At 40.6% G+C, this 26,664-nt stretch overlaps 1 protein-coding gene across 1 annotated transcript; it reads left to right on the forward strand.

Annotated features, from left to right (window-relative positions):
- The first annotated feature begins 5,583 nt into the window (after nt 1–5,583).
- On the forward strand, nt 5,584–7,841 carry LOC147464521 (high mobility group B protein 7-like). Its single transcript, XM_086509521.1, has 8 exons — nt 5,584–5,877; nt 5,967–6,049; nt 6,180–6,249; nt 6,326–6,436; nt 6,522–6,579; nt 6,658–6,702; nt 6,783–6,866; nt 6,983–7,841. Exons 1-8 carry the CDS (start codon nt 5,831–5,833, stop codon nt 7,046–7,048), a joined length of 564 nt encoding a protein of 187 aa, XP_086365647.1. The 5' UTR covers nt 5,584–5,830; the 3' UTR covers nt 7,049–7,841.
- Nucleotides 7,842–26,664: the final 18,823 nt, after the last annotated feature.

Raw genomic sequence — 26,664 nt, forward strand, 5'->3', positions numbered from 1 at the left:
AAGTTGCCATTAATGCAAGCAAGTTTAGTCGGGCTGTTTAAACTTGCTAATGGCTACCATATGCAAGGGTTTATTTTGTTGAGGTAGGATGTTGTCTTACAATGCACGACCATGGGTTGCCTAATTTGATGGGGCCACAAGTAGCTTGCATCCGTTGTACTTATCATCCATGCAGGAATCTCCTTGTCCTGCAAGATGGTGGTGGTGAAAAGAGAGCTTGTATCCACTGTGCTTATCCTCATCCATGTAAGAATCTCCCTGTCCTGCAAGACGATGATGGTGAAAAGATAGCTAGCAAGAAACTTCACAATTACTCGTGCTTTGCAAGTCATGGTCATGCATGGTGATGGGGCTTCAAGGAGAGAAAGCGAAGAAGATGGCCACTTGCTAGGACGTTAAGCAGTAGCTTGTCGCTTATGAGAAGCCAAGTCCAAGTCTTGCAGAGGCTTCTAGGAGAAAAAGCAAAGAAGATGGCTGCTTGCTTGGACGTTGTATATTGACGAGGTTCTTCTCTCAAGTTTCAGGAAGGCGGAGAGGAAGAGATGTCCTACTCCTCTCGAGTTGCTGGCAAGCTAGTACGCGAGAAATCATTTTTGCTCAAACCGAGGCATCCAACTCACCTTAGTTTCAAGCGAGTGCACTAAGCAAGTACGAGTGAGCCAACAAGTCGATCTTGAAAATTTGGAAGCTTTGAGTGCACCCACAACTCAAGAAATTCATTAACAATATTCAAGCTAATGGCCCATCATTATTCAGCAATATGGAGCCTGCCAGCGTGGAGGAAGCGTAATGTGTTGGCATCGACATTCATGTTTCCAAAGGAAGAAAAAGGCAGGGACATGTGTGGCTGCAAGTATTTGCAGCCACGTGGAGATGACACCTACCTATTTAATATATTATATATAAGATATAAGAGTGTGTGTGTGTGTGTGTGTGTGTGTGTGTGTGTATGGCTAAATTGTAGAGTATATGTGTGTGGCTAAAGTGTAGAGAGTGAGTGTGAGTGTGTGTATATGTGTGGTTTTTTGGGGGGTGGCCCTCAAGACTAAAGAACATGGGGTCTTAAATGACCCCCCAACCATGGGATCCACGGAGGAGAAGTGCAAGCACAAAAGCAGAGACGCGCGGCGTCGTCGGATTTTGAAAAAGTAAACTTGGACAGATTTTGTAAACTCGGACATCCAGAGAGTAAACTCAGAGAAGCATAAGTAAATGTGAACACACCTATTTTTGAACAAAATCCCTACGCGTGCCCGATTAGAGCATTGAGCTGCCACAATGTCAGTTTGAGTTTGAATCCGAGGTCGGGTACTCACCACCAAATTTTTGGTTGTCGTCAGATCTCCTTGAGATCCACGCCCTCAACAGTCCGTCGTTGATCCCATGGCTGGGGGGTCATTTAAGACCCCGTGCCATTTAGTCACGAGGGGGGGGGGGGGGGGGGGGGGGGAGACATTTTCCTTTTCTTCAATGACATGGCTTCTATACTATATATGAAGCAGCTTAAAATTTTCAAGGAAGGAGACACCCTCCATGTGTCACATTCTGCTTCATTTCAAAGACAACCTTTAAAAAACATTTAATTGAAAATGCAAAAGTGAAGGGTGAGTACTAGGATGGTAGAAAATGAAAAGACTTATGAGTCTTGGGAGCGGAAAGTCAAAAAGACCTTAGTACTCTATTTAAATTTATAATACTTAAGCCTATAGTTTTTGGGAGGCTGTTTCACTCCATCCCTCAAATTTTTCAAGGCTGATCACTAGGGTAAAGGGGCCAGTAAGGGGCCACCTAAGGAAGGCGAAGAATTGCACTCAGTGTACAGAACAGTTTTCAACTTGGGAGGGTGCGATCAAAAGCTCAACACAAGGGCTATCTAGGATGGTAAGGCCAACTTGAATGGTGCGACACAAAAGCGGTACGACACAGTTCGAAATTCCATGTGTAACAAAAACGACCATGGAAAGGGAGACGCCGCGGGGTGTATATAGTGCATTGTGGCCAACAAGGCTCGATCTTGATATCAGACGATCAGGATTGCACCCAACTCTCGGCTAACTAGTACACCATCCGTTAGCTTGTGTTCTTCTTTTGGAGGAAACTTGTACAAGTAAGGGGCCTGCCGCGTTTTTGGACTGGAACCCGACACGCTATTGGCCCCTTTACCCTAACTACTTTTATTTTTCAAAATCATTTGAAGAGTGGTTTTCCTTTACATTTTGAAGGCCATAAAGAGCTTTTCTCCATGTGTTGTTCAATGAACCTCCCTTTAGAGGTTCGCATAGACCTTCTACGTCGTAAATGATCTTTGACCTCGATACTCGAAGTTCAAAAGCTAGATGCATGTATCCATGTGTGTGTGTGTGTGTGTGTGAGAGAGAGAGAGAGAGAGAGAGAGAGAGAGAGAGAGAGAGAGAGAGAGAGAGACCCATTCTCTCGATGTGTGTGAATATAAGAGACAAAGTTGATGTGCCATCCCCAAGGTGTTGGCTCATTACATGAAGGCTTTCCACGTATGCATTGCATTAATGAAGGACATTGAGCTTGACAATTCATCGATATGAATCCAACAATTTGTTATAGATGTCCTGCACGCATTGTGTGTGTGTGTGTGTGTGTGTGTGTGTGAGAGAGAGAGAGAGAGAGAGAGAGAGAGAGGGTGAGAGGGCTCTCACACCGGCACTAGAGAGAGAGAGAGAGGGGAGGGAGAATAAGCATTGGCTTTACAATCAACAATTGACAAAGCGGCAATCGGCAAAATCCACAATTGAGAATCAAAAATAAAAAATCGACATCGACATCTATGGAATTGAGAATTGACAAAATTGAGAGTTGACGCAATTTGGAAAGTTCAATCCAAAAAATATGAGGCAGGAGATGTGCAAGCCCAAGGTAGGAGCAGACCTCAACAAATGACAAAGGTGGATAACGAGAGTTTTTCAACACTAGATTTCTTTGAGCCTTATCAGTGCTCTCGCCTTTGGGTTGACTTGGAATTCAAAGATGAATTTCAAAATTTGTAAGTGTGATTGCACTAAACTAGGTTTTCTACAACGTTTAAAGGAAAATCTCAAAATTTCGTAAGGGGACTTACACTAAATCAAGTTGAGGCATAGTGCTTTCTCCTAAAAACTTAGAAAACTTGCATGCGAGAAATTTTTGGGGCAACTTTGATTATATTTGAAGGCTTTTACACTCAATTTCTCTATACTTTATTGGTTTCCTTACCTTCAAATCTCTAATTTAGAGATAAACTTCAAATTTTGCAGGTGGGATTACACTAAATTGATTATTTTTCAAGCATTTGGCTATACCATACCTTTTTTCAAACATTTTAGAGGCAAATTTACTATATTTGAAGGTTTTTGCACTAAACTTCTCTGCACTTTGTAGATCCTCTAAACCTTAATTTATGTTCTCTAACCTTTGTCTTTTTTAAAAAAATGCTCTTAAGAGCTTGATTTGACTTAACTCAAAAAGAATACATACAGACCTTGGCATATCCTTTGCACAGTGATCTCCAACCAATACAACATTTGCACATTGTGACCCAAAACATACCCGAACATTTTTGCAAGTACACTACATTTCTATCAAGTTCTTCTTCTCAGCAAGCCGCTTCATCTTAGCTTGCTTGATAAAAGCCATTCACAATTAGAGATAAATCTCAAATTTTTTAGATGGGATTACACTAAACCTAAGTTTTTTCATCCAATCGTTGTGGGTGTTCTAACAATCAAATTTAATCTTACGGGTGTGTGGCCCTTCCTAGAGAGAGAGAGAGAGAGAGAGAGAGAGAGAGAGAGAGAGAGAGACTTTTCTTGGAACCCGATCCACTCTCGTTCTTTATTTGCCTTGGTTCCCCCCCTCCCCATGCCCTTTCTTTATCACATAGCAAGGGCCTCCAAGGTGCATTAGATATAGTTGAGAAAATTTGTAGGTGGGATTATACTAAACCTATGTTTTTCTTGAGCACTGGGGTACGCAATAGATTTTTTCTATTATTCAATAGTCCATTATCTATACTCATTATAATAGAGTTTGAAAAATTAGAGGCAGGAGAGGACCTCCACGCGTTGTTTTTTTGTTGATTTGCATGGCGTGTTGGATCAATGCCGAAATTGAGTTGTTGAGTCCCTATCGGGTGGCCCTTCTTACCACAGACACATTAGAGATCCTTTGACAATTGAATGAAGTAGTTCAGATTCTATTCGATTCCATCCTTTTTCAATGACCTGCAATAGTCAAAATTGTACGCGTGACAACCAGTTGTCAGTCTACGTGTGTGTGTGTGTGTATGTGTGTGTGTGTGTGTGTGTGTGAGAGAGAGAGAGAGAGAGAGAGAGAGAGAGAGAGAGGGAGGGAGGGAGATCACATAGACCGTGCAAATCACCTTTTTGCAACAAAGTGCAGATTATAGTAGTCAAGAGTGTGTGTGTGTGTGTGTGTGAGAGAGAGAGAGTGTGTGTGTGTGTGAGAGAGAGAGAGAGAGAGAGAGAGAGAGAGAGAGAGAGAGAGAGAGAGAGAGTGCTCTGCTACTAGCAAGTAGATAGAGAAAGAGAAAGAGAAAGAGTGAGGTGGTCATCGAGACCAAGACCAAAACCTTGATCAAGATAGCTACTAATGATCATGTAGAGGCAAACAGGGGGACAAGCATTGTCCATTTGTGGGGAATGCTTGGTAGTAGAAGATGGGTGCTCAAGGCAATAGGTGTGCATAGGTTTGCTTGAGCCACTAAGATTTTGGTTTGGTAGCAAGAGAGTAAAGAGTTAATGGCTTAGGTGGGAGTAGTTGTAGCCAGAACTCGGATAAATTGTGTGTGCGCGCGCGCGTGTGTGTGTGTGTGAGAGAGAGAGAGAGAGAGAGAGAGAGAGAGAGAGAGATGTAGGAGCACATTCCATTGTCCAAAGTTAGGGGACACATTCTTCTCCATGCTCTATCTCACTCCCCCATTAGTAGCGATGGCACTTCCCTGTATATTAGAGCACTCTTAGGGCTAACATATTGAGAGATATTTATCTGCAAGCTATGATGGTTATGTAGTAGTTGAAGCAAAAAGTTAAAATGGGTCCTTTTCTTGAAATGGCCGGTGAATAACAAAATACTTTAATTGGGGATGCAATAATGTAGAGCATCTTAGCATTGGATGCATTTGGGATTTTGCTTTGGCTATGAATGGTGTTTTAGCTTCTAGGATCCATTGCCATTAGCTTCACATATTTGGAGAAACTGCAGATGTTTTACATCTATTGGGGGGGGGGAGAGGTGAGTGTGTGTGTGTGTGCACGCGTGTGTGTGAGAGAGAGAGAACATAGTTTTCAACAAAATAGGAACAATCCAAAAAGGGACAATGGTGTTTGTGTTTGTGTGTGTGTGTGTGTGTGTGAGAGAGAGAGAGAGAGAGAGAGACATTGTTATCTTCCTAGAGTGATTCCAAGGACTACTGTTTCATTCTCCTCACATGTGGGCACGGAGATACACACACCTACCTATATATGATTTCGTGTGTGAGAGAGAGAGAGAGAGAGATCCAATAACCATGCTTTTCTTGGTCGCAGCATCGCGCGGGTCACATACTAGTTGAATTCAAAGAGCTTCCGCAGCACTGTGTGAATATCTGAGTCCAGTTGTCTAGCCAGCATTGGCTGCATCTGAACTCAAATTTTTTCCCACTACGATTTGAAACTCCCTCCAAAAACACATCCTCACTTCCACAGATACCTACCCACTCTGTACTTCCACTTTGTCTACTCCTCCACAGCGACTTGCGGGCGAGCCGGACTCTTCTACACAACCTTGCAGAAACGAGCCTTGAGACGGTTAGCTCTTGCAGATGTCAAGTATGAAGCGTGGCTCTGACGGCAGCGCCTTCATCCGCTGGTACGTTTGCTCTGCGGACCTGTGACCTGCTCTATATTTTCGTACGGTGCATGAGGGGCGTCTGTTTATGCTTTGTGCACATTTTGTAGTGATTCTTGCAACAAGAGTGTCCCTGCTGCTACTGCAGACATGCATGAGTGTCAGCAGGATCAGAAAACCAATTTGGTCCTCGGTAAGACCTTCACCACCTTAGAATCTTCCATAGACAATTTGTTCTTGATGTGCCGTGCTAATCTCCGAGTAAGCGCTACATTCATGGTAGATTAAAGCTTAATCATTCCGTCTCTGCGTGCTGTGTGCAGATAAGGTTCCCACGGCGGCTCACGCCTCTGACCGTCGACCCTTAAAGGACAAGAACGCAGCAACTTTGGAGTAAGTATTCTGGCATTCCGATCTCAGTTTAACACTACATTTCCACGTTCCAACTCCCAACTTGCTGCTGCACCAGGAAAGACCTGCGGAAGGCAGGCCCCCAAAAATCTAAAAAGGCAAGAAAATCTCCAAAGCTCAAGGATATTGATCGGCCAAAAAGGCCTCCAACTGCTTTCTTTCTGTTCATGTGAGATATAGCTAGCTTCCTCAGGCTTAAGATCTGAATCTACTCTCAAAGAATTCAGTCTCAAAGGTCTATTTTTTGTCTTCAGGGAAGAGTTTCGGAAATCATTCAAGGAGCAAAATCCTGAGTCCAAGGGCGTTGGGGAGGTACACACAATTTAAACTTGTGAGCATGTGCGTGAAAATGGAGCACTCTGATAATTCATTCGAATGGTTTGTTTACAGGTTGCTAAAAGCGCTGCAGAAAAATGGAAGGCAATGTCAGATGAGGTATACTCGATTTGATTTGCAAGTTTTGCATGAATTTCATTTCATCAGAGTTAAAAATCGTTGCACTTTGAACTGTGCAGGAGAAAAGCTCTTTCTTGAAAAGGGCTGCAGGCTTGAAAGAAACTTATGAAATCTCCCTCAAGGCTTTCATGGCTAGTAAGAAGGTAGATACTGATAGGCTGCCCTATCAAGAAACTCTCATATACTGAGCTAGTAATCTTTTCACGGCAGTTTTGTTTGATATTTTCATTGCTCGTCATGTGCATCCTTGGTTGAACAGATGGAGACCAATGGAGAAAATCTACAAGAAAGACGTGATGAAAACGATGATCCCTGCAGACGATAACAATTAAGGATGGGATTATTTCTAGTCGTGAAACTTGTTTCTTCTCTTTCATGTCTTGGCAGAGCGCAAGTGCGATGGATGAAAAGAGGTGGCTGGGCCTTGGGCCTTGCCTAGTTAGTCTAGTTCAGGATCCTTGAACAAAATTTCCGTATGCACAGCTCAACCCATAACTTTTCCGCTCCTGTAAATACTCAATTCGGAAGTGACACTTCTTGCGTAAAAGTTTTCATGTCCTATACTGCGCTGCTAATTGTCATCTAATGGCGGAATGAAAAATGTCCACGATTATGAAACTTCGTGGGTCATTAATTCTCTAGATACCTCTGCGAATGGCAGAAGGGGAGGACGAAAATAGCCACTTTTTGGTTACATATTCGAGGACAGTTCCCATAATCAGAGGGAGGTTGTACGATTGTGATGGTGGATTGAGATTATGATTGTGAATGAGAGTAAGGGTGATTGAGAACGAGAGCGAGTGAGTGAGATTGAGAATTGTGCACAAGATTGAGAGTGAGATAGTACAAATGTTTCTTTGTTTGCATACAATCGCTTTCTGTGTGAGAGATTTTGGAGGTTCCGAGTGGCCCACTTCCTATCACGTGGCCTCCGGAATCCCTCCCTTTATGTGCAATCTACCAAAGTCATAATGAGTAGACATAGTTTTTTTACTCATAATTAGAGAGGTTGAGTTTTACCCTTGCTTCTCACATCACCTTCAACCTTGTACCCCTTCCCTCGATGTAACTCTACCAAATAGGACAGAGTTAGAAAGAGACAAATTAGATCTCCCCAATCTCAGAAAAATAAAAATTCTCTCAACATATTAAGTGCATAAGTGAAGGGTGAGTTTATGAAATGAAAAAAGAGATGAAAGTGGAAAGTCAGTACTTTTTGTGTTTTATTTTTCTTTTAGCGTTTTTTTCTTTTCAAAGTGTCTTCTCTCTTAATGTTGTGTCCTTTTATAGTTAACACTATTGCATATCTTTGTGTCATGTCATTGCTCGTGGTTACATGTTGTAGATTAGCGTATCATTTTTGTTGTTGTTAAGGGAATCTTTGAATAATTAGGAATACCATTAGAAAGAGACTGAGGGAGTAGATTGCTTGGAATAATCTTCACACAAAAGAACACTAAGGTTGCTTACATCATTGTTAACCCTTGTCATGTTGTGTGTGAAGCAGTTTTAATTATCATGATTCAATAATAAGTAATGCAAGCGTTGTATGTAGAATATCATTAAGCATCAATAACCTTAGACACTTTGCATTTCATTTCCAAGTGTTCATTCTAGACTAGCCAATTAGTAAGTCTTCTAATTTTTAAGGCATCGAAAAAGTGGAGTGAGTATACTTTATCTTTTATGAGTTTTGTTCCTTTCTAAGGGAATTTAAAGACCATTTGAACCTTCATTAAGCTTCTCCTAAGTATCTATATTATACACCTTTCAAAACCTTCTACATGAGCATTTGCCATGTAGCTTGTAATGTCTACGTACAGGTTGATTGTCTTTCGATCGCTTAGTCGAGAAGCATAATTCAAGGGACATTGTTCACTCGGAGTATTTGGGCGGATGGGCCTATGTGGACGGTAGGTCATACATTATTAAAGCTTTCGGAATGAGGAGCAAGTCTTATTTTTTTCATGGTTGAATGGTGAGCTATCGACTAGACCCTCATGTATGTAGCGATATTATGTTAGTATGATATTGGTATCAAAGCCGTTCTTGATTTTTGGGATCATTATAAAACTATTAAATTGTTTATCATGGCTCTTTATTGCATCTTGTAGAAAGTTTAAAATGGGTTGGCCAAAGAAAAGAGGACAGGACGGTAAATTTTTGTAATTTAATTATTACCATAGATGTTACTACCACTATTACTCTCCCAGTTGAGACATGAAACGATGGCTATTTGGATAAATTAGGTTGTGCAAGGTGTGGTTGCTTTGTCATTAATGTTGGGTTGTAGAGTCATTTGTCGTATATCTTGAAAGGCTTTCCTAAGTGGTGGCAATGATCTCTCTTGTTATGAAGAGGTGTTCAAGAAGGAGCACAATAAAGGAGTTCTTTGAAAAAGTTTTAAGTAGTAAAAGTACCCACATACAATACAAAATTTTTATAAAATAAAATACACAAGATGTTTATGAATCATCTTCCAAAAGATCTCTACAAGTAGCTTCATTAAAATCTAAGCCTATGGCTCTTAAATCAATAAATAGAAATTGAATCGTCTTTTGTGGATGTGTTGATTGCATTATCTTTTGTCTCATCATTATCAACATGGCAATCACCTTCGTTAAGATTCACAGTAGTGGGACTTAAATCATCGATCTCTCTCTTCTCTGTATTCTCCTTATCCATGGTAGTAGGTGAGAGCGTTGAAGATGGTCTCCACTTCATTTAGCAAAATTGATTCTCCCTTCAAGTGTTACTAGGATTATGAACCAAAGTTTTGGTTGGTGGGTTGATGGAAAATAGATGACCTATAAAAGAGAAGTTCAAAGTGAGTAACATTGGTAAGGTAATCACTTACCTATTTACAATTCCGTGGCAAAATTAAGTTGTCATACCTTCCTATGTTATACACACTAGAGTTCATTATGTAGAGTCCATTCTCATGTCATTTAGGTACATTTGTAAACCACTTGCACTCGAAGATGAAGGTATGGGAGGTTCTAAAACAGATCGTTAGTATCTTTTTAGTAGTCCCACAATATTTGGCTTCATCACTATTTGTGTCAATGTTACCCATGACACCACAATCCATGGTGGTTCAATGCCCAATCGTAAGGTGTGTACAAAAGTGTCGATCTTTTGATCACATACAGTTAAAGGAAAGGCACAATAAAATAGAATTTTTTTTACAATCAATTACAAAGATAAAATCAAGAAAAATTTATACAATAGGCTTTAAGCATATAAGTACTCTACCTTTGGAATGTAACCTCGTGCATAATTTCATTGATATTCTCTTCATGTGCCTTTGCTTCAGTCATTCTCTCATGAATCCACCTGACATCAATGAGATCTAGGAGACATGCAAGGTGTTGAGGATTTGGGGATGTCCACTTGCCTCCATCAACTTACTTCCATGCTTCTCTTGTAAATTCCATGCCTTTTCTATTGTCCACGAGTCTATTCTTCAGCCATGTATGCCTCTAGCTAAGCTCGTAATCACAAAATCTTTGAGTTTTTAAATGACTCTAGAAAGAACATTCATCGTGCATGCACTACTCCACATATAGTGATCTTCTCAACCACGTGAACCAAGAGGTGGATTTGATAACAAAAACGAATTAAGAAAATGTATTCTCACTAGCACACACGGTTTCCAACAACATGGATGATATCTATTTCAATATCTTTGAAGCTCACAAATCTACAAGATAATATACAGGAGTATACTAAATGCATGTTGAAAATATACTGTGTATAGAAAAGTTTAGTTGAATAGAGATATGATGTACCTTATTGACTTTTCGAGTTTGAAAATAGCTTCCATCACTTGTTTGTTGTGACATGTGCACATACTCACATACAAAATGAATTATAATGTAAAAGATTAAAGCATAATATGATTTTAGTCATACACAAATTTCAATATCTAAACAAACGAGAGGATAAAAAATGAATGAAAGAATTATCTATAACATTTTGTGCCAATCATGGGACTTTAATCTATACATTCAAATTCTTTTACCTTTCTTTGCCTTTGTAAAAGCTTTCTTTAGTGACCTCATGTATCTTGTTGGTTTGCAAATAAATGCAATAGAACTGTTCACTCGATCAAGCTCATCTTTACTTAGAATCCATGGGGTTTTAGGAAGCACAATCTTCCCATTGGGGGCTTGACGTTGAGTGGCACATGTGGGGAGACGTTTTAAGACCCTCAAATCCTCTCTCATCCCCAAAGAGTCCCTTTTGTGTGTAATGTGGTTTCATAGGGTGAGCTACATTTTTAAATATGTGCATGGGATCCAAAAGGTGTTGTATTTTTAAGTCCTTCCAATATGAAAGCTTTAAAAGTTAAGAGTTCCATGACATACTTTTTGGTGGCGTAAATGGGGGTGGATCATTGTATAGCGCTCTTTCCAAATGCTTGTCCAATTTGCCATTGTGTAGTTTAGAGGTGTATTCTCATTTGTTGGATCCTTATATTTGCTATGACGTCGACAACGAGGATGCACTTCCATAACTCCTTCAACTCCTCAATGAGGGGCTCGAGGTAGACATCAATATTTGTCACTTTGTGCTTCCTTGGCACAAGCAAAGAAAGAAATATATTATCCTTCTTGGTTGGCTTCCATGGTGGAATATTGTAGTTGATGATCACCACATGCCAAGTGCTCCATTCCCTCTTTTGTTTGCCCTCCATTTGTTTGTGCGCTTTGCTTGCTTGTGATGAGAGAGAGAGAGAGAGAGAGAGAGAGAGAAAATGAATGTTTGATTGATGTATGAGAGAAAAATAGAGAAAAAGGGAGGAAAAGAATGTTTGATTAGTGTAGGTTTAAGTTTTAATTGACCAAATGAGTGAAAATAAGTAAATTAAGTTTTTAGAAAAATCTTAAATGAGAAAATGATTATAAAGTGACTAAACGAGTGTTAAAAAATTAATCATTAAAAGAAAATAACTAAATCAGTTTTTAAAAAGGGAGAAAAATGGTAGAGAGATAATATGCACACACACACACACACAGAGAGAGAGAGAGAGAGAGAGAGAGAGAGAGAGAGAGAGAGAGAGAGAGAGAGGGAGATAGAGAAATAAAGTAGAGAGAGGAAGGAGAGGAAGATAGAGACATGGAAAGAGAGAGCAAAAGAATAATAGTAGGTAGAGATATATAGAGAGAAGAATGTATGCATGTATATATGTGTGTGTATATATATGTATACAGGCACTATGGGAGCATAGCACATGATAGTTGAACGTTTCCTCTTAAGTATAATCTCTTTTTCATCGTGGCATTGTGGTTTTTGGTCTATTATGTATGATTATCGTAACATACCCTTGGTTTTACCACGATTGAGATGTAATGATATATAAAGGTATATGTATGCATGTATATATGTATCTATGTGAGTGTGTATGTGTATATGTATGTATGTAAGCTCTAAGTATGCTTATATATACGTATCTATGTGTGTGTGTATATATGTGACAGAGCTTGTGTGTATACTTCTAGTATACCTCTCAAGTTTCTAGAACGGGTGCAGATTAGGTGTAGAATGAGTGATAGATAGATAGATAAAAATCTATTTACCTCTCTCTCTACACCTAGTCTACCTCTCTTTGAATGCCCTCTCTTTCTATCGTGATTAGGTAGAGAAATAGAGGTGTGTGGGTTAGGTGTAGAATAGTCCCTCTCTTTCTACGCCCTCTAACCTCTCCATCTACTAATATTAGGTGGAAAAGTAGAGGTGTGTTGATTAGGAAATGTTAAGGTGTAGATAGGGACATATAAGATTAGGTGGTGAGAGAGGTATGTAGATTATGTAACGTTAAGGTGTAGATAGGGACGTATAGATTAGGTGTAGATAGAGGTGTATAGATTAGGTAATGTTAAGGTGTAGATAGGGGCGTATAGACTAGGTAAAGATTAGGTGTAGTTAGAGGTGTGTAGATTAGGTACTGTTAAGGTGTAGATAGGGATATATAGATTAGCTGGTGAGAGAGAGAAAGAGAGTGTACGTACGAATATATGTATGCATATATATATGTTTCTATGCGAATGTGTGTGTGTGTGTGTGTGTGTGCATGTATGTAGGTACGAAGTAAGGGAGCATATCACTTGATGGTTGAACGCTTACTCTTGGCTATAGTTCCTTTTTAATTGTGGCATTGCCGTCTTTGATTCACTCATGTATGGATTACCGCAACGTATCCTTGGTTTTACCACGACTAAGATTGTGATGATATCTAAAGAGGTGCCACTAGACTGCTGGCACTACTAGCTCCTACTTAAGTGTAATAGCATGATCTAGGTCTATGTATTTAATTATGAGTGTATAGATGCTCCATATATATGTGTCTATTCGAGTGGGTGTATATATGCATGTGTACGTGTATCTATGTCCCATATGTGCACGTGTGTGCATATATGTATGTATATAGGGGAGCATAACACCCGATGGTTGAAGGCTTCCTCGTTGGTATATTCCCTTTTTAGTTGTGGCATTGTGATCCTTGGTCCACTTATGTATGGATGACTACAACAAACCCTTGGTTTTACCACAATTGAGATTGTGATAATATTAAAGAGGCGCCACTAGACTATTGACACTACTAGCCCCTACTTAGGTCTAATAGTATATGTGTGTGTATGTATATATGTATCTATATGTCTTGTGTATCTACGCTCTTTCTATGCTTAATCTACTTCTGTTAGGTGTGGAAAAGCGATGTACATTAGGTGTAGTTTCAGTGTAGACATATAGAGGTGTGTAGATTAGGTATAGGGAGATTAGAGAGAGGCCAAATCCTAATACTTACCAACCAATCTCTTGTATCACCTACTGGGAAGCAATTCTCGCATTCTTCTTTTGGTTGGCTCATATTCTAGATAGGCTCGTATCTAGGGTGGAAGTCACCTCCACTGGACCCGAGTCTTGAGGCGATAAGTTCAAACAATGGATTTATATTTATATGTAGCTAGTTTTTTGTAAACATGAGTGTAGATTGATTTATGTTATTTGCAAGCATGGCTCTCTTACATCTATGGAGGTACCGGTCCATCTACTTAGGTTCCTCCGCCTAGTGGTAGATCTAGACATGCAGCGGGCATTGTCTTTACGAGAGGAGTACTTACGTTCAATGCAGGGATTTTTTGGCCGCTATAATCCACAAAAGATTGTGGTATGTGGTCTTTCTTAGCAGACCACACCATGGGGAGTCAGGGAGAGACTGCATACATCTAGAGCCTTGCGTGGACGGCACTGGCCTTTATCGTACCTTCTTATTGACCTACCCCTCTTCCATAGCAGGGATCCAACCCCCTTGCATTGCAAAGTGCCACACCATTCCATTTAACTCCTGCTTAGCTCAAGCTTCATTGGTAATCCACAGGTGATCAACAAACATCTTCTAGTAGCGCATGACTATGTTTGTCTCAGGGTAGCGAGCGTCATGAGAGACGGAGTGGCAGGAACTATTGTTGGGAGCTTGTTTTGGTGGTGGAGGGGGGATTGAGTCACTTGTTTCAGAGTGTGCCACTCCAATTGTAGAGAACAATGACACTAATGCACCATGCCAGACACGGATGGGCACTACTACAAGGTCAAGTACGATGGCGAGGTCAAGTTTGATACTGCACATGGTAGGGCATTTCAACACCATTTGCAGATTCTTATACACTCAATGTATGAGAATTGTTTTACAAAATTCAAAGACAAAGTTCCCAATCAGTACGCTACGTCAAGGAAGCATTGTATGCTCGATTTTCAAATACTCCCAATGAGCATTTCTCAACATAGTGGTTGGAGGGATATATCAATTTTTTAATAAAAAAAAGCAATCAAGTATACGGTGCGCATCGACCAAGCACATCGCGAATCCAGACATGAGCTATTGTAGCATCAATATGGCATATACAAAGTGGGAGTGGGCAATGCAAGAAAAGGGCAAAAAAGCTACAACGTGCTCATCCCACAATCAGCAGTCCGAAGCTCGGGCCAAACAAACTCCATGCACTATGGTTCAAGAGGCAACATAACTTGGACATATAAAAATATAAGTTATTTTTAATTGTGAAAGTTTGGTTTTTAAAATACTGTCAACTTAGGAAAATCACTCTGATCCGTCCTAGTAGAGAGATGGTCAAGTATCGAGAGGGACACATGTAGTTCGATACTTGGCAATGATTGCTAGAAAACCATCATATCTCTCGCAAGCAATTCAACCTGACAATTGTATCTCTACAAGGGGTAACTATAGACAATGAATATTCTATTGATTAATTTATCTAATTTGTTTTTGGTCATAGAGTCAAAGCGATCAAATGTATGTACCTGTGGACGAGAACGAGGAGGACGAGGTAGAGGAGTAGGATAGATATATACTTTTTTGTAGTTCTCTTTTGGTGCAAATGTGGCACGAAAAACCCTCATGATTTGTATATAAAACTCTTTTGAAATTTTGGCTTTATTTGTAATTTTTTTAAAGTATTGTTCTTTTGTGCTTCAATTCATAAAGGTAAGGTGTGACTTGTAATTTCAAAGTTTATTAGTATTATTTCTTGTGCAGTTGATATTTGATATGTTTTAGGAAAGTAAAAAAAAGATGCTCATTTAGGCCACCCAAAATTGGGTTTCCCAAATGAGCATCTTCATTTTTGAAAAGCTGTATAATGGTAGTATACACGATGTTGGGAAACAAGCAAACTGGAACATCTCTATAGCGATGTAACCCAAGAGTGTTGAAAGAGAACTACAAGACACCAAAAGCTTTGCAAAATCCCTTTGAAACACCACAAGTCCAATAAGAGCAGAGCAGTCCCCTCGGGAATTTATTGGCCGTCGCCCACCTAAGAGACTATGTCCCATAGGAGCAAAACCCTGCCAAAGCATGGATTTATAGCACACGCCGACCAATGCATATGAAGACAAGGGCCTCCCCGTTCACCATTGAACATCACAAACCCACAAATTCAACATCAATTCCACAATTCATACATACATGCACTCCGAATGTGTCTGCACACAATTTGCCACTAGGCTGCCATAGCCATAACCCTGCAGAGAACTAGTCATAACCTGAAGAGCACAACTCCAATTGGGGCACTTTAAAGCTTGAGAGAAAGCTTAAAAAATGAATGGAGAGAAAGCTGAAGATGAATAAATTTGAATCTACACGCCGCTACATGCAAAATTGATGAGAACAGGGAGCTGCCACGACACGACTACACGTAGAGTAGGCAAGGTGAGGACAAAAACTGCAACAGAAACCATCAAGAAGGCACAACGAGCTCAAACCTGCAATTTTCTGAACTTTGGATGAACTTTTTTAAGTTTGTACATGGGTTTAAGTTATATACAAGTCTCACTTCAAAAAACTCACTCACGAGCACTTACAGTAGCCCGACAGCTATCACTAGACTAGCGACTTGCAGTGCATGTACATGTACATGTACATGTGCTTGCTAAAGCAAGCTAAAAACCCACAAAAAGAAAGCCCATACGCCCTTTTGAAATTGGGTGTCATGTCCATATGTACAAATTTACAAAAAACAGGGTGTCAGAAATGCGCCCAACAACGGTAATGAGTGCGACAACGGGCAAGACAATAGTTGCAGATACATATCCACAACTATTATGGCTTATTTTCTAAAAAACCATTATTGTGTGCATTGTTGCCGCTATTATAGCTTACACAAACTTTTATGTTTCTATTTTCCTTTGTTAATCTGCAACAATGCTTACAGTTCTAGACTTTTCCTCTTATAGTGGATGATGGGCGTCTGAAGAGAGCTTGGTAGACCTTTAGTCCTTCATTTTTATTATTTAAAAATGTGTAGATAAGAGGATCTCTGTGTGTGTGTGTGTGTGGAGCCACGAAGATAAGGGAATCTTCTTGTACAAGGAGAGCACAAGGAGCACCAGAGCTGGGTAGAGGAAAGCTTCTCTCTCTCTCTCTATGTTGCTCACAGGCTCATGTTGCATACATAAATGAGGCATCCAACAACAGTTTGTTAAAGAGTGACATCAACAGGATCACCAACATCATGAAGACTCAATTCAAACCTGTTTTCATGGGAGTGGCAATAGGTTTGCAATCCTCAAGTCCAAACTGAGAGAAATGTCTCTATGTAGCTCATCTATCACAAGGCAATACCACCATCACACTGCTTAAATTGTATGCCCAAATAATAATGCAACAGCCCCAAATATTTCATCTTAAAAGTAGCATTCAAATCAGCCTTTAATTCAGCAATATGTTCTTTATTTGGTCTAGTGATCAACAAATCATCCACATAGAGAACGAAAATGAGAAGTGCATAACCCTCACACTTTACATACAATGTGCTTTCTGTTGGATTGTTACGAAAGCCTTGTTTGAACAAATGGGTATCAGATTTCTCATACCAAGCACAAGGAGATTGCTTCAACCCATACAAAACTTTCGTACATTTGCACACTTTATCCTCTTGTCCTTTCTTGACAACATCGCGAGGCTGCATTACATAAACTTTCTCAAATATGTCACCATTCAAGAAAGCAGTAACAATGCGTGATTGATGTATATCCCAACCAAAATGAGCTGCCAATGCACATAGAAAATGCACAGTAATCATACGACAAGTGGGAGAAAAGTTTCTTCATAAGCTATGCCTTTTTGTTGTGCATAGCCTTTTGCAACAAGTCGAGCCTTATAGTGATCAATCTCACCATCCGACTTCCATTTCCACTTGTAATCCCACTTTGTACCAATGGACTTTTTGCAAGGAGGAAAATCACATAAAGTCCATGTGTCATTTTCTATAAGTGCATCATATTTAGATTGCATGGCAGCCATCCAATTTTTTGAATTTTGTGCATCATCAAAAGACGGAGTTTCTCAACATCACATAAGCTCGACACAACCAAAGAATAACCATCTCATGCATGGCAAGAACCTGAAGAGTACGACTAGACAAATGTGCATCCAATTTACTGTCACACAAAGTATGCACTAGTCATTTTGGCATACCCCTAGCCTGCTCATTCTGAACCCTTTCCTCATCAAGTACATCTACGTCAGTAATAGGGTGATCTATAACATTTTTTGAAACCCCCATAGGCTGTACAATTGCCTCATTTGAGTTTACATTCAAACTTCCACCACTGAAAAGATGCAACAAACTATCATAAATGTCCAATGAGCTTACATTACTATCTCTAGTACATAACAACAAGGACTAAAAATAATCTTCCACAAACACAAGATTCCGTGAAACCAAGATATGCTTTATTTGTAGATGGTATATTCCGTAGCCTTTGCTTTCAACACTATAACCAACAAAAATACATTTGACAGCCTTATCATCCAATTTTCTTCTCTACGTTTATGGCACCAAAGCATATGCCAAACACCAAAGCATATGCTCAATAAAAGGCTTTCTATCATACTATGCTTCATATGGAGTCATAGAATGCAAAGCTTTCTTGTTAAGTACATAAGTGGCACACATGATGGCATCAAGCCAAAACGAATGAAGCAAAGCTTGACTTTTGACCATACATCGTGCTATTTCCGTAGGCGACCTATTTTTCCTTTCAACAACACCATTTTGCTGAGGTGTATATGGCATTGTACATTGGTGTTTTATCCCATGACTAGCCAAAAATGCATTAAATTGATGAGACATATACTCCCCCCCTTGATCGGAACAGAGGGTGCCATAGTACATTTTGAGACATTTTTAGCCATAGCCAGAAATTGATTGCTTCATGAAGCACATAAACACTTTAGACTTAGCTTTAAGTAGGTATATTCATGCATGCCTGGAATAATCATTAATGAAAGTCATTAAGTAAAGGTAATATCCCAAGGACAAAGTTTGCATGGGCCTACAAACATCACTATGCACAAGTTGCAATCTGCATGTAGCCCTAACTGAACCATCCTTTGGAAACTTTGAACGTTGCATCTTACCCAAAATACAACCTTCACAAACATGTTTGATAGGTGCTTCAAGAGGCGGCAAAGAAACAACCATATCAGATTTTGCAAACGCAGCAAACATGCAAAATTCAGATGCCCAAAACGTGCATGCCAAAGTTTTGCATCTGAATTAGCCTTAGAATTTACAATTGCATTTACAAAAATTTTCCCACATTTCTCATAAAAAGTGAGCTTATACAACCCACGACATAAAATGCTAGATGTAACAATTTCATCGCCAAAACTAAGATCATGTACTGTACATGTGTCATCCACAAATTTGACTACAAGTCCAAGTCTAACAAGTGCAGATATAGACAAAAGATTCTTGTTGATCTCAAGTACATATAATGCATCAACAAGTGTGAAAGAACTATCATTTGTAGCAAGCAGTAAGCACAATCTTTCCAACTCCCTGAACCGGATAAGAGTTATTATTCGCACAAGTGATAGTATTCCCATGACGGAGAGACTCAAGAGAGGTAAACAAATCACGATGTGAGGTAATGTGCTTTGTAGCACCACTATCAAAATACCACACATGTGAATTTGTGGCAATTGACATGCATGCATCATGGACAACATGATCATAAGTAGACTCTGCACTAAAAGCCCACTCTGCATCTACATCAACATCACAATCTCCTTGCACAGCAGACTCTACAATAGTTGCACTTGTATTGGACCTTGTAGTTGATTTAGTCTCTTTCTTCTTAGCCTCTTTTGCCTTCAATTATGGACACTACTTGATCAAGTGATCATTAGCTTTACAATAATAGCAACACATCTTCTTTTTGCGTGTCATCAAAATTCCCAGACGAAGTGCTGCTAGCAGAAGCATTAGGAACATGTGCCTTTCCACTCACAGAAGAACCAGGAGGAGCAGCTACATTGCTCTTACCACTTTTTCTTTGAGCAACAATAAAGGCCTGTTCAACTACATATTGTTTAGACGTGTTTTTTCTTGAAAGTGACTCTTGCAATAACAATGTGCATAATGCATCAAACTTGACAACTTCAAGATTTCCTTGGGTCAGAAATCTCTAAGTACTAACAAAAGTCTTGTAAGAATCTAGCAAAGCATCAAGAATAGTCTGCACAAGGGAACTGTAAAACATGACTTCATCTACAGAAATAACTTGTTGATTGATATTCTTAACACCATCAAGGAAATTGTTCATTTATCTTCCTCATGCATAATCTTCAACTCCAGCTCTTTACATAGCAATGCAATTTTTGCCTCATTGCGACTTGCATAAAGACCAACCAGAATATCCCAAGCCTAATTTGCAGATTTTGCTGAGCAAATGTGAGATAGTGTGCTTCACAAACAATGCAATCAATGCATGAGCCTGCGCATCTCTTACATCCCAACGAGCTTTGCTCAACCGCATGCAAAACAATTCTAACAATAGCAATCCTTGCAGCATCCTCAACATGGATTGTATCCACAGAACCGAGACATATATCAATGCCTTGCACAATGTTCCAAACTCCCTTTGACACAAGGACATGTTGCATCATGTAAGCCCACATAGGGTAATTGTCCCCATCCAATCTATCCTTAGTAGCAAACATCTTGAACACATCTTGTGTTGTTGCAATCATGGTGAATGCCTGCACCTGATGTGAAAACTGTCTGAAAAGAGGAGAAACTAAGCGAGAACAGCACGTGCTATATAGCACAAACCGTAGAAAATTGTAATGCACCTATTATGCAGAAAACAACACTAACAAAAAACGTCACTTTTTCTTTGAGTAGCAATATAGGCTTATTCAACTACATGTTGTTTAGCCCTATTTTTTCTTGAAAGTGAATCTTGCAACAACAATGTGCATAATGCATCAAACTTGACAACTTCAGGATTTCCTTGGGTTAAAAGTCTCAAGTACTAGCAAAAGTCTCTCCTAAGAATCTAGCAAAGCATCAAGAATAATCTGCACAAAGGGCATGTCAGAAATGACCACCTGCAGAAATAAGTTATTGATATCCTTGACACCAACAAGGAAAGTGTCCATTTCATCTTCCTCATGCATAATCTTCAATTCCAGCTCTTTACGCAGCAATGCAATTTTTGCCTCATTGCGAATTGCACAAAGACTAGACATAATATTTCAAGCTTGTTTTGCAGATTTTGTTGAATGAATGTGAGGAGCAATAGTGTGCTTCATAGACAATGCAATCAATGCATGAGCCTGTGCATCTCTTACATCCCAACAAGCTTGCTGAGCCATAGGCAAAATAGTTCCAACAACAACAATCCTTGCAGCATGTAACATCTAATGGTCTAATAACTTGTGTGTAGCGGAAAATAACATAGACACAATGAGAATTTCATTAAGAACAGATTCCTAATGAGCATAGCAAGAGTGCTTGGATGGAGAGAGAGCAATAAAAAGATATCCACTTATGGAAGATCGATTCCTAGTGCCCTATGGGAAATGTACATGAGGACTAAGGAGATGCAACGCCAACGGCTCAACACAATGGAATACTTCATGGATAGCCGTGGCTTCAAAGGTGGCAATCCGGTTTTTGTACTAATGGAAACAAACCGTGTGATACCAGTGGTGGAGAAGAAGATGGCAAGCACACACAGAGAGAGAGAGAGAGAGAGAGAGAGAGAGAGAGAGAGAGAGAGAGAGAGAGAGAGTAGTGGGGAAATGAGAAAGAGAGAGAAAAACATGGGTTGTGTGTGTTACTTATGTGTTGTATATGTAAACTATGTATGTGTGGTATGCAAAGTGCGTGTGTTATGTGATGTATGTATGGAATGCATGTTATGTGTCATCTATGTGTATATAGGAGAGTGAGTGTATATGTGTGAAATGCGCATGCAACAAAGTTTCAAGTGTCTGCAACTTGTAAGTGTGTGTAGACGTCACATTTACATCTAGCTTGTCTTCAGACGATCTTATGTCTACGGATTGCATATCGGATTGCACATTGTCTTCACATTGGTTACTAGATTTAGATGCTACTTTCCATGTCACGTCGCATCGTGAGTGCTTTAGCACGTTTTCTAGTGGGAGACTTGGTTGTGTGCACATGGCTGATGGTGCTGTGTATGACATTGAGGGTACAGGAGACGTATGTTTGTCCTTGCCCAGTGGTATGAGATTTACCCTGCGTCATGTGCGTTATGTGCCAGATCTGAGACGGGATTTGATCTCAGTCAGACAGTTACGGGATAGTGGATATCAGATTTCGCTACGAGAGCGAGATTTTGTGATGCATTTGGGTTCACTAGTGATTGCGAGAGGTGCCAGGAGTGGTACAGGTTACCCATTGCATGTGGATCACGCGAGAGACAGTGTTGTCTCTGTGATCACGCAGCCAGGTAGAGAGCGAGAGAGCAGGCGAGTCTCTTTTGCTCATGGGTTGCAGGGTACTTTGCATGGAGTGCAGAGTAGTGAGCTCGTTGTGCACACAGTTGGGGCACGACTTGAGCAGTCACACAGAGAGGTGACAGAGTCAGACATGCATGCTTTGCTAGTGACTGAGCAAAGCAGAGATTCAGTTGTGCGAGATACTTCTATGCAGGATAGACAGGTAGAGCGGTCTTGCTCTAGCGAGTCACGACAGGAGGACGTTGTGCAAGAGTCTATGCATACGGAGTTAGAGCATGAGAGCTCTAGTGAGTCACAGCAGATTGAGTGGTCATGTTTGCAGTGGATGATTGCAGAGGAGACTGAGATGTCATCGATTATGCAGTCATTCCTTTCTATGCTCGACAGTGAGCATAGGGATATAGTTGTGCAGGATATGTCTTCCAGCAGACACCTAGAGCAGTTGGTTTGCTCTGAGGTTGCACGACAGGTTGATGCGTCTTTTGTGGACAGTCAGGAGATGCATGTGGCTGACAAGCTTTGTCAGTCAGAGATGCCTATTGCCAGGGATATATATGTTGATGCATGCTCCGTAGAGCTAGCAGAGCCCGCTAGCATTGCATCGGCATTCGGTGGTCTCATGTATGAGATGCTGATCTTGAGACCAGATATCGCAGCTGCAGTGGGAGCATTTGCAGTTGGGGTTATCAGTCGTTTGTTGACTGATGATGGCATAGTGCACGAGGGAGATATGCAGGTATTGCGTACATACTTGCAGTACGTGTGCGGTACGTCTGGTGGTGTATGGACTTACACGGGAGCAGGACAGTCGGATGCACACGATCACAGCCAGCCAGTGGGCATCGGTTGAGAGCGGTTTTCTCTCACCTTTTGTAGTCTTTAGACTAGGTTCCCTTGCTTAAAGGCATTCCTTGCTACCTCTAGTGCATCTTCATATGTCCTAGGCTTCTTTAGCTCCACTCTCCAACGTATATTCTCCCAAAGACCAGCCAAGAACCTGTCCTTCTTCATCATGTCAAGCGGGGGTACTTGTGGTGCTAAGGCCTTGCACATCCTCTCCCATGCCAATGAAAACTTTCGTATGTACGCATCTACTGGCTCACCTTCTTTTTGCACTAAAGCCTGTACTTCTTGCCACACTTTGTCAGGATCTTCTATCTTCACAAACTCCACTTCCAATCCATGCCTTAGATTGTCCCAGCTCAATCTTACAAGTGGATCCGCTGCACGCAACTCCTCTTCAAATGCTTTGGACCAAACTCGTGCATCACTCTTCAAACAGATTTGGAGAAGACGTAACATCTGCGCAGGGTCATGAATCTGGTTGCTAATACATGCAACCTCCATCTTTTCCAAAAAGTCTTCCACATCTTCATCACTTCTTCCATGAAACTCCAGATAAGAGAAATCCATGGCTACCCAAGTTTAATGCTTTGAGAACCCCTTCGAGCACACGTGCAAGAACCCAAAACTATTGACTGGCTCAATCCCCAGAAACTTCAATGGAGCTTGTCTTTAGATAAGGACAAACACATGCACATCAAATGAGTTTTCATAGTTGATCATCGGAATTACAATAGGCAAAGGGCATTCCAGTATCTCTCTTAATCTTCTTGGCCCAAACATAAAGACTATGCGCTGCTGGAAAAAAATCTTCCTGGACACATGAACATTTATCTGGATTCTCTGAGTTAAATGAAAAGGAGTGAATTGAGGGCCATTTTGATCATCCATTAAAGTCAACCATGCAACTCCTAAGAAAGCACACTTGTCTTATCCTCTAATTTTGCCAAAATTTTAGCAGCATAACAGTATAAATGGCTCAAAAGACCAAAAAACCAGCCATCACAACTTGGAAAAATTTTGGCAGAGTTTCCCCAGAAGTAGAGCAGTGAGAACTCAAAATATAGATTGTAAACCCGCGTATCAATTAGGAATCACTAGTACATAGCCTATGGCGAGGTCATGAAAAGGGTGCTCCAGCCACCTGTATCACCGAAAGGATCTCCACATTTGAGAATCCCCCAGCTCAATAAAACCTCACGCTATCGACCGTCACACTAAGGCTAATGCAAATCGCGTATAGTCAAGTCTCAGAAATGACTATCTTCCAGACCAAGTCTCAGATATGGTTGGGACTGCCAAATAAAACCAAATATGGCTCCACAAAGGCGTACAATGGCAGTTTCTACAAGTAACGTACAATCCAGTAGACAATGCACTCAAGCAGGCACTAAATGATGCATACCCACAACAACTGCAAGTGACACCACTGCTAGTATATCACTGCACTCCAGCTACCTGTACCTGTACCTATACCTGTACCTATAACCTGTAATTTGTAATCTGCAACCTGCAACCTTCAACCTTCAACCTGTAATCCCGAATCTCGAAGCTTGAAGCTCGAAGCAGAAGGTACTCGAAGAAGATCCTCCGTGGGGGCGCCAAAAGAATGTGAGCGGGATGGAAACACACAGAACGCCTCTATAACGACCTGACACACACTCTTGGAAAGACACACACACACACACACACACACACACACACACACACACACACACACACACACACACACACACACACACACACACACACACACTATGGGGCACCACTCGTCTTACAAAACCCACCTGGCCGAGACTGGGAACACACCGATAGAGCGAGAGGAGAGAGACTATCCGTTTACCCACTCCACACAGAGAGAGAGAGAGACACACACACACACACACCCAAAAACTCAGCTCAAAAGAGAATAATTTCTGATGTTTAGATACAATAGAGCTTGGGCCAACACCAATGGGGCAAATAGCTCACACAATATGGGTACAAGATACCAGATACACTCACAAATTGGAGCGGAAGCTTCGCTCATAGGAGAAACTTACACAGCCAAAACAACAGAAAAACCGTGAGGAATTTGGAAAAATGGACAATGCCATCGCGTCCGGAACGGCCCAAAACCCCAGTCTACAATGTCAAACTGCTCAAATCCGACTTCGGATGAACAGTTTACGGCCAAAACACGCTCCAAAAACCCCAAAAACACAGTTGCGGTTGTTCCTCCTCTCTTCTCCACGTTTTTTCTGGTCTTCTCTCTATTTTTTCAGTTCCCACACTTAGCTTTATTACTTGGGCACCCTTGGCCTTTTAGTTGACCTCAAACGGACCCCGAACATGCCAAAAACTGACCTTGCAGTGCATAGTTGTCACCTTTTTGCATCATCCGCACACCTGGCACTCAGCTTTTTTCAATAATACATCCCGCAACCAGGTGAATTGGCCCCAAAAGATGGTCCTCATGATGACCTTTCTGCATATTTATCACAAGAAAACACCCACATCGTGTCCTCACTTATCGTGCAAGTATTGGCCCCATTCGCCCTCCTGACGCCACTAGGTGTCATCTGACGCACCTGCTTACCTCATGTCGTCGGCCCGTGGATAGCTTCCTCGAGAAGTTTTACGTGCTAACAACTCCTCATCATAATAAAAAAAACCACACTGGTGCTGGCAATAGTGAAAATCGATGCACTATGTACATGCTGTCCTACCTGCACACATGTGGGCCCCACGTAACCACCTGGCTATGGAAAATGAGCAATTCTTTATTTGATGCACCATGCATGTGTATGTACATATGCACAATCCCTTGCTCCAAAAAACTCCTAACACCGGCTTATGTTTCAATGTAAACCCACTTTGTACCAATAGCCTTTTTCCAGAAGGAAAATCACATAAAGACCATGTGTCATTTTCTATAAGTACAACATATTTTGATTGCATGGTAGCCATCCAATTTTCTAAATTTTGTGCTTCATGATTCATCAAAAGATAGAGGTTCCTCTACATCACGTAAGCTAGAAACAGCCAAAGCATGCATAAGATGCATGGCAAGAGCTTGAACAAGTACGACTAGAAAAAGGTGCATCCAATTATTATCACACAAAGTATGCACACAGCCATTTTGGCATACCTCTAGCCTGCTCATTCTTAGCCCTTTCCACATCAATTACACCTTGTACATCTGCATCAATAGTAGGTTGGTCTATAATATTTTCATAACCCCCACAGGGTGTACATTCGCCTCATTCAAATTTACATTCAAATTTCCACCCCGGAAAAGAGGCAACAAACTATCATAAATGTCATGTGAGCTTACATTATTGTCTCAAGTTTATGACAACAAGGGATGAACAGAATCTTCCACAAACACAACATCCCGTGAAACCAAGATACGCTTTGTTTGTGGATGGTATAACCTGTAACCTTTGCTTTCAGTACTATAATCAACAAAAATTCATTTGATAGCCTTATCATCCAATTTTTTGTGTTGCATTTGTGGCACCAAAGCATAATCCAAGCAAAAAAAAACGTGCATGTGATCAAAAGATGGATTTCTGTCATGCCATGCTTCTTATGGAGTCATAGACTGCAAAGCCTTCATAGGATACTTGTTAAGTACATAAGTGGCACACATGATAGCCTCAAGAAAAAAATGAATATGGCAAAGCTTGAATTTTGACCATACATCGTGCCATTTTGGTAAGCGACCTATTTTTCCTTTCAACAACACCATTTTGTTGATGTTACCATATACATGTGGTAGTGATGTGTGTGAACACACTAGGACCACC

The sequence above is a fragment of the Adiantum capillus-veneris genome, chromosome 1 (genome assembly GCF_014529385.1).
Source record: "Adiantum capillus-veneris isolate H3 chromosome 1, ASM1452938v2, whole genome shotgun sequence".
In the NCBI taxonomy this organism is placed as follows: domain Eukaryota; kingdom Viridiplantae; phylum Streptophyta; class Polypodiopsida; order Polypodiales; family Pteridaceae; genus Adiantum; species Adiantum capillus-veneris.

What these genes read in the sequence shown, in the direction of transcription:
- LOC147464521 (XM_086509521.1), top strand. Translation starts at nt 5,831, where the DNA reads ATGTCAAGTATGAAGCGTGGCTCTGACGGCAGCGCCTTCATCCGCTG. An exon ending in AAGAACGCAGCAACTTTGGA is followed by an intron (nt 6,250 to 6,325) that starts GTAAGTATTCTG and finishes CTGCTGCACCAG; the next exon opens with GAAAGACCTGCGGAAGGCAG. An exon ending in ACTGCTTTCTTTCTGTTCAT is followed by an intron (nt 6,437 to 6,521) that starts GTGAGATATAGC and finishes TTTTGTCTTCAG; the next exon opens with GGAAGAGTTTCGGAAATCAT.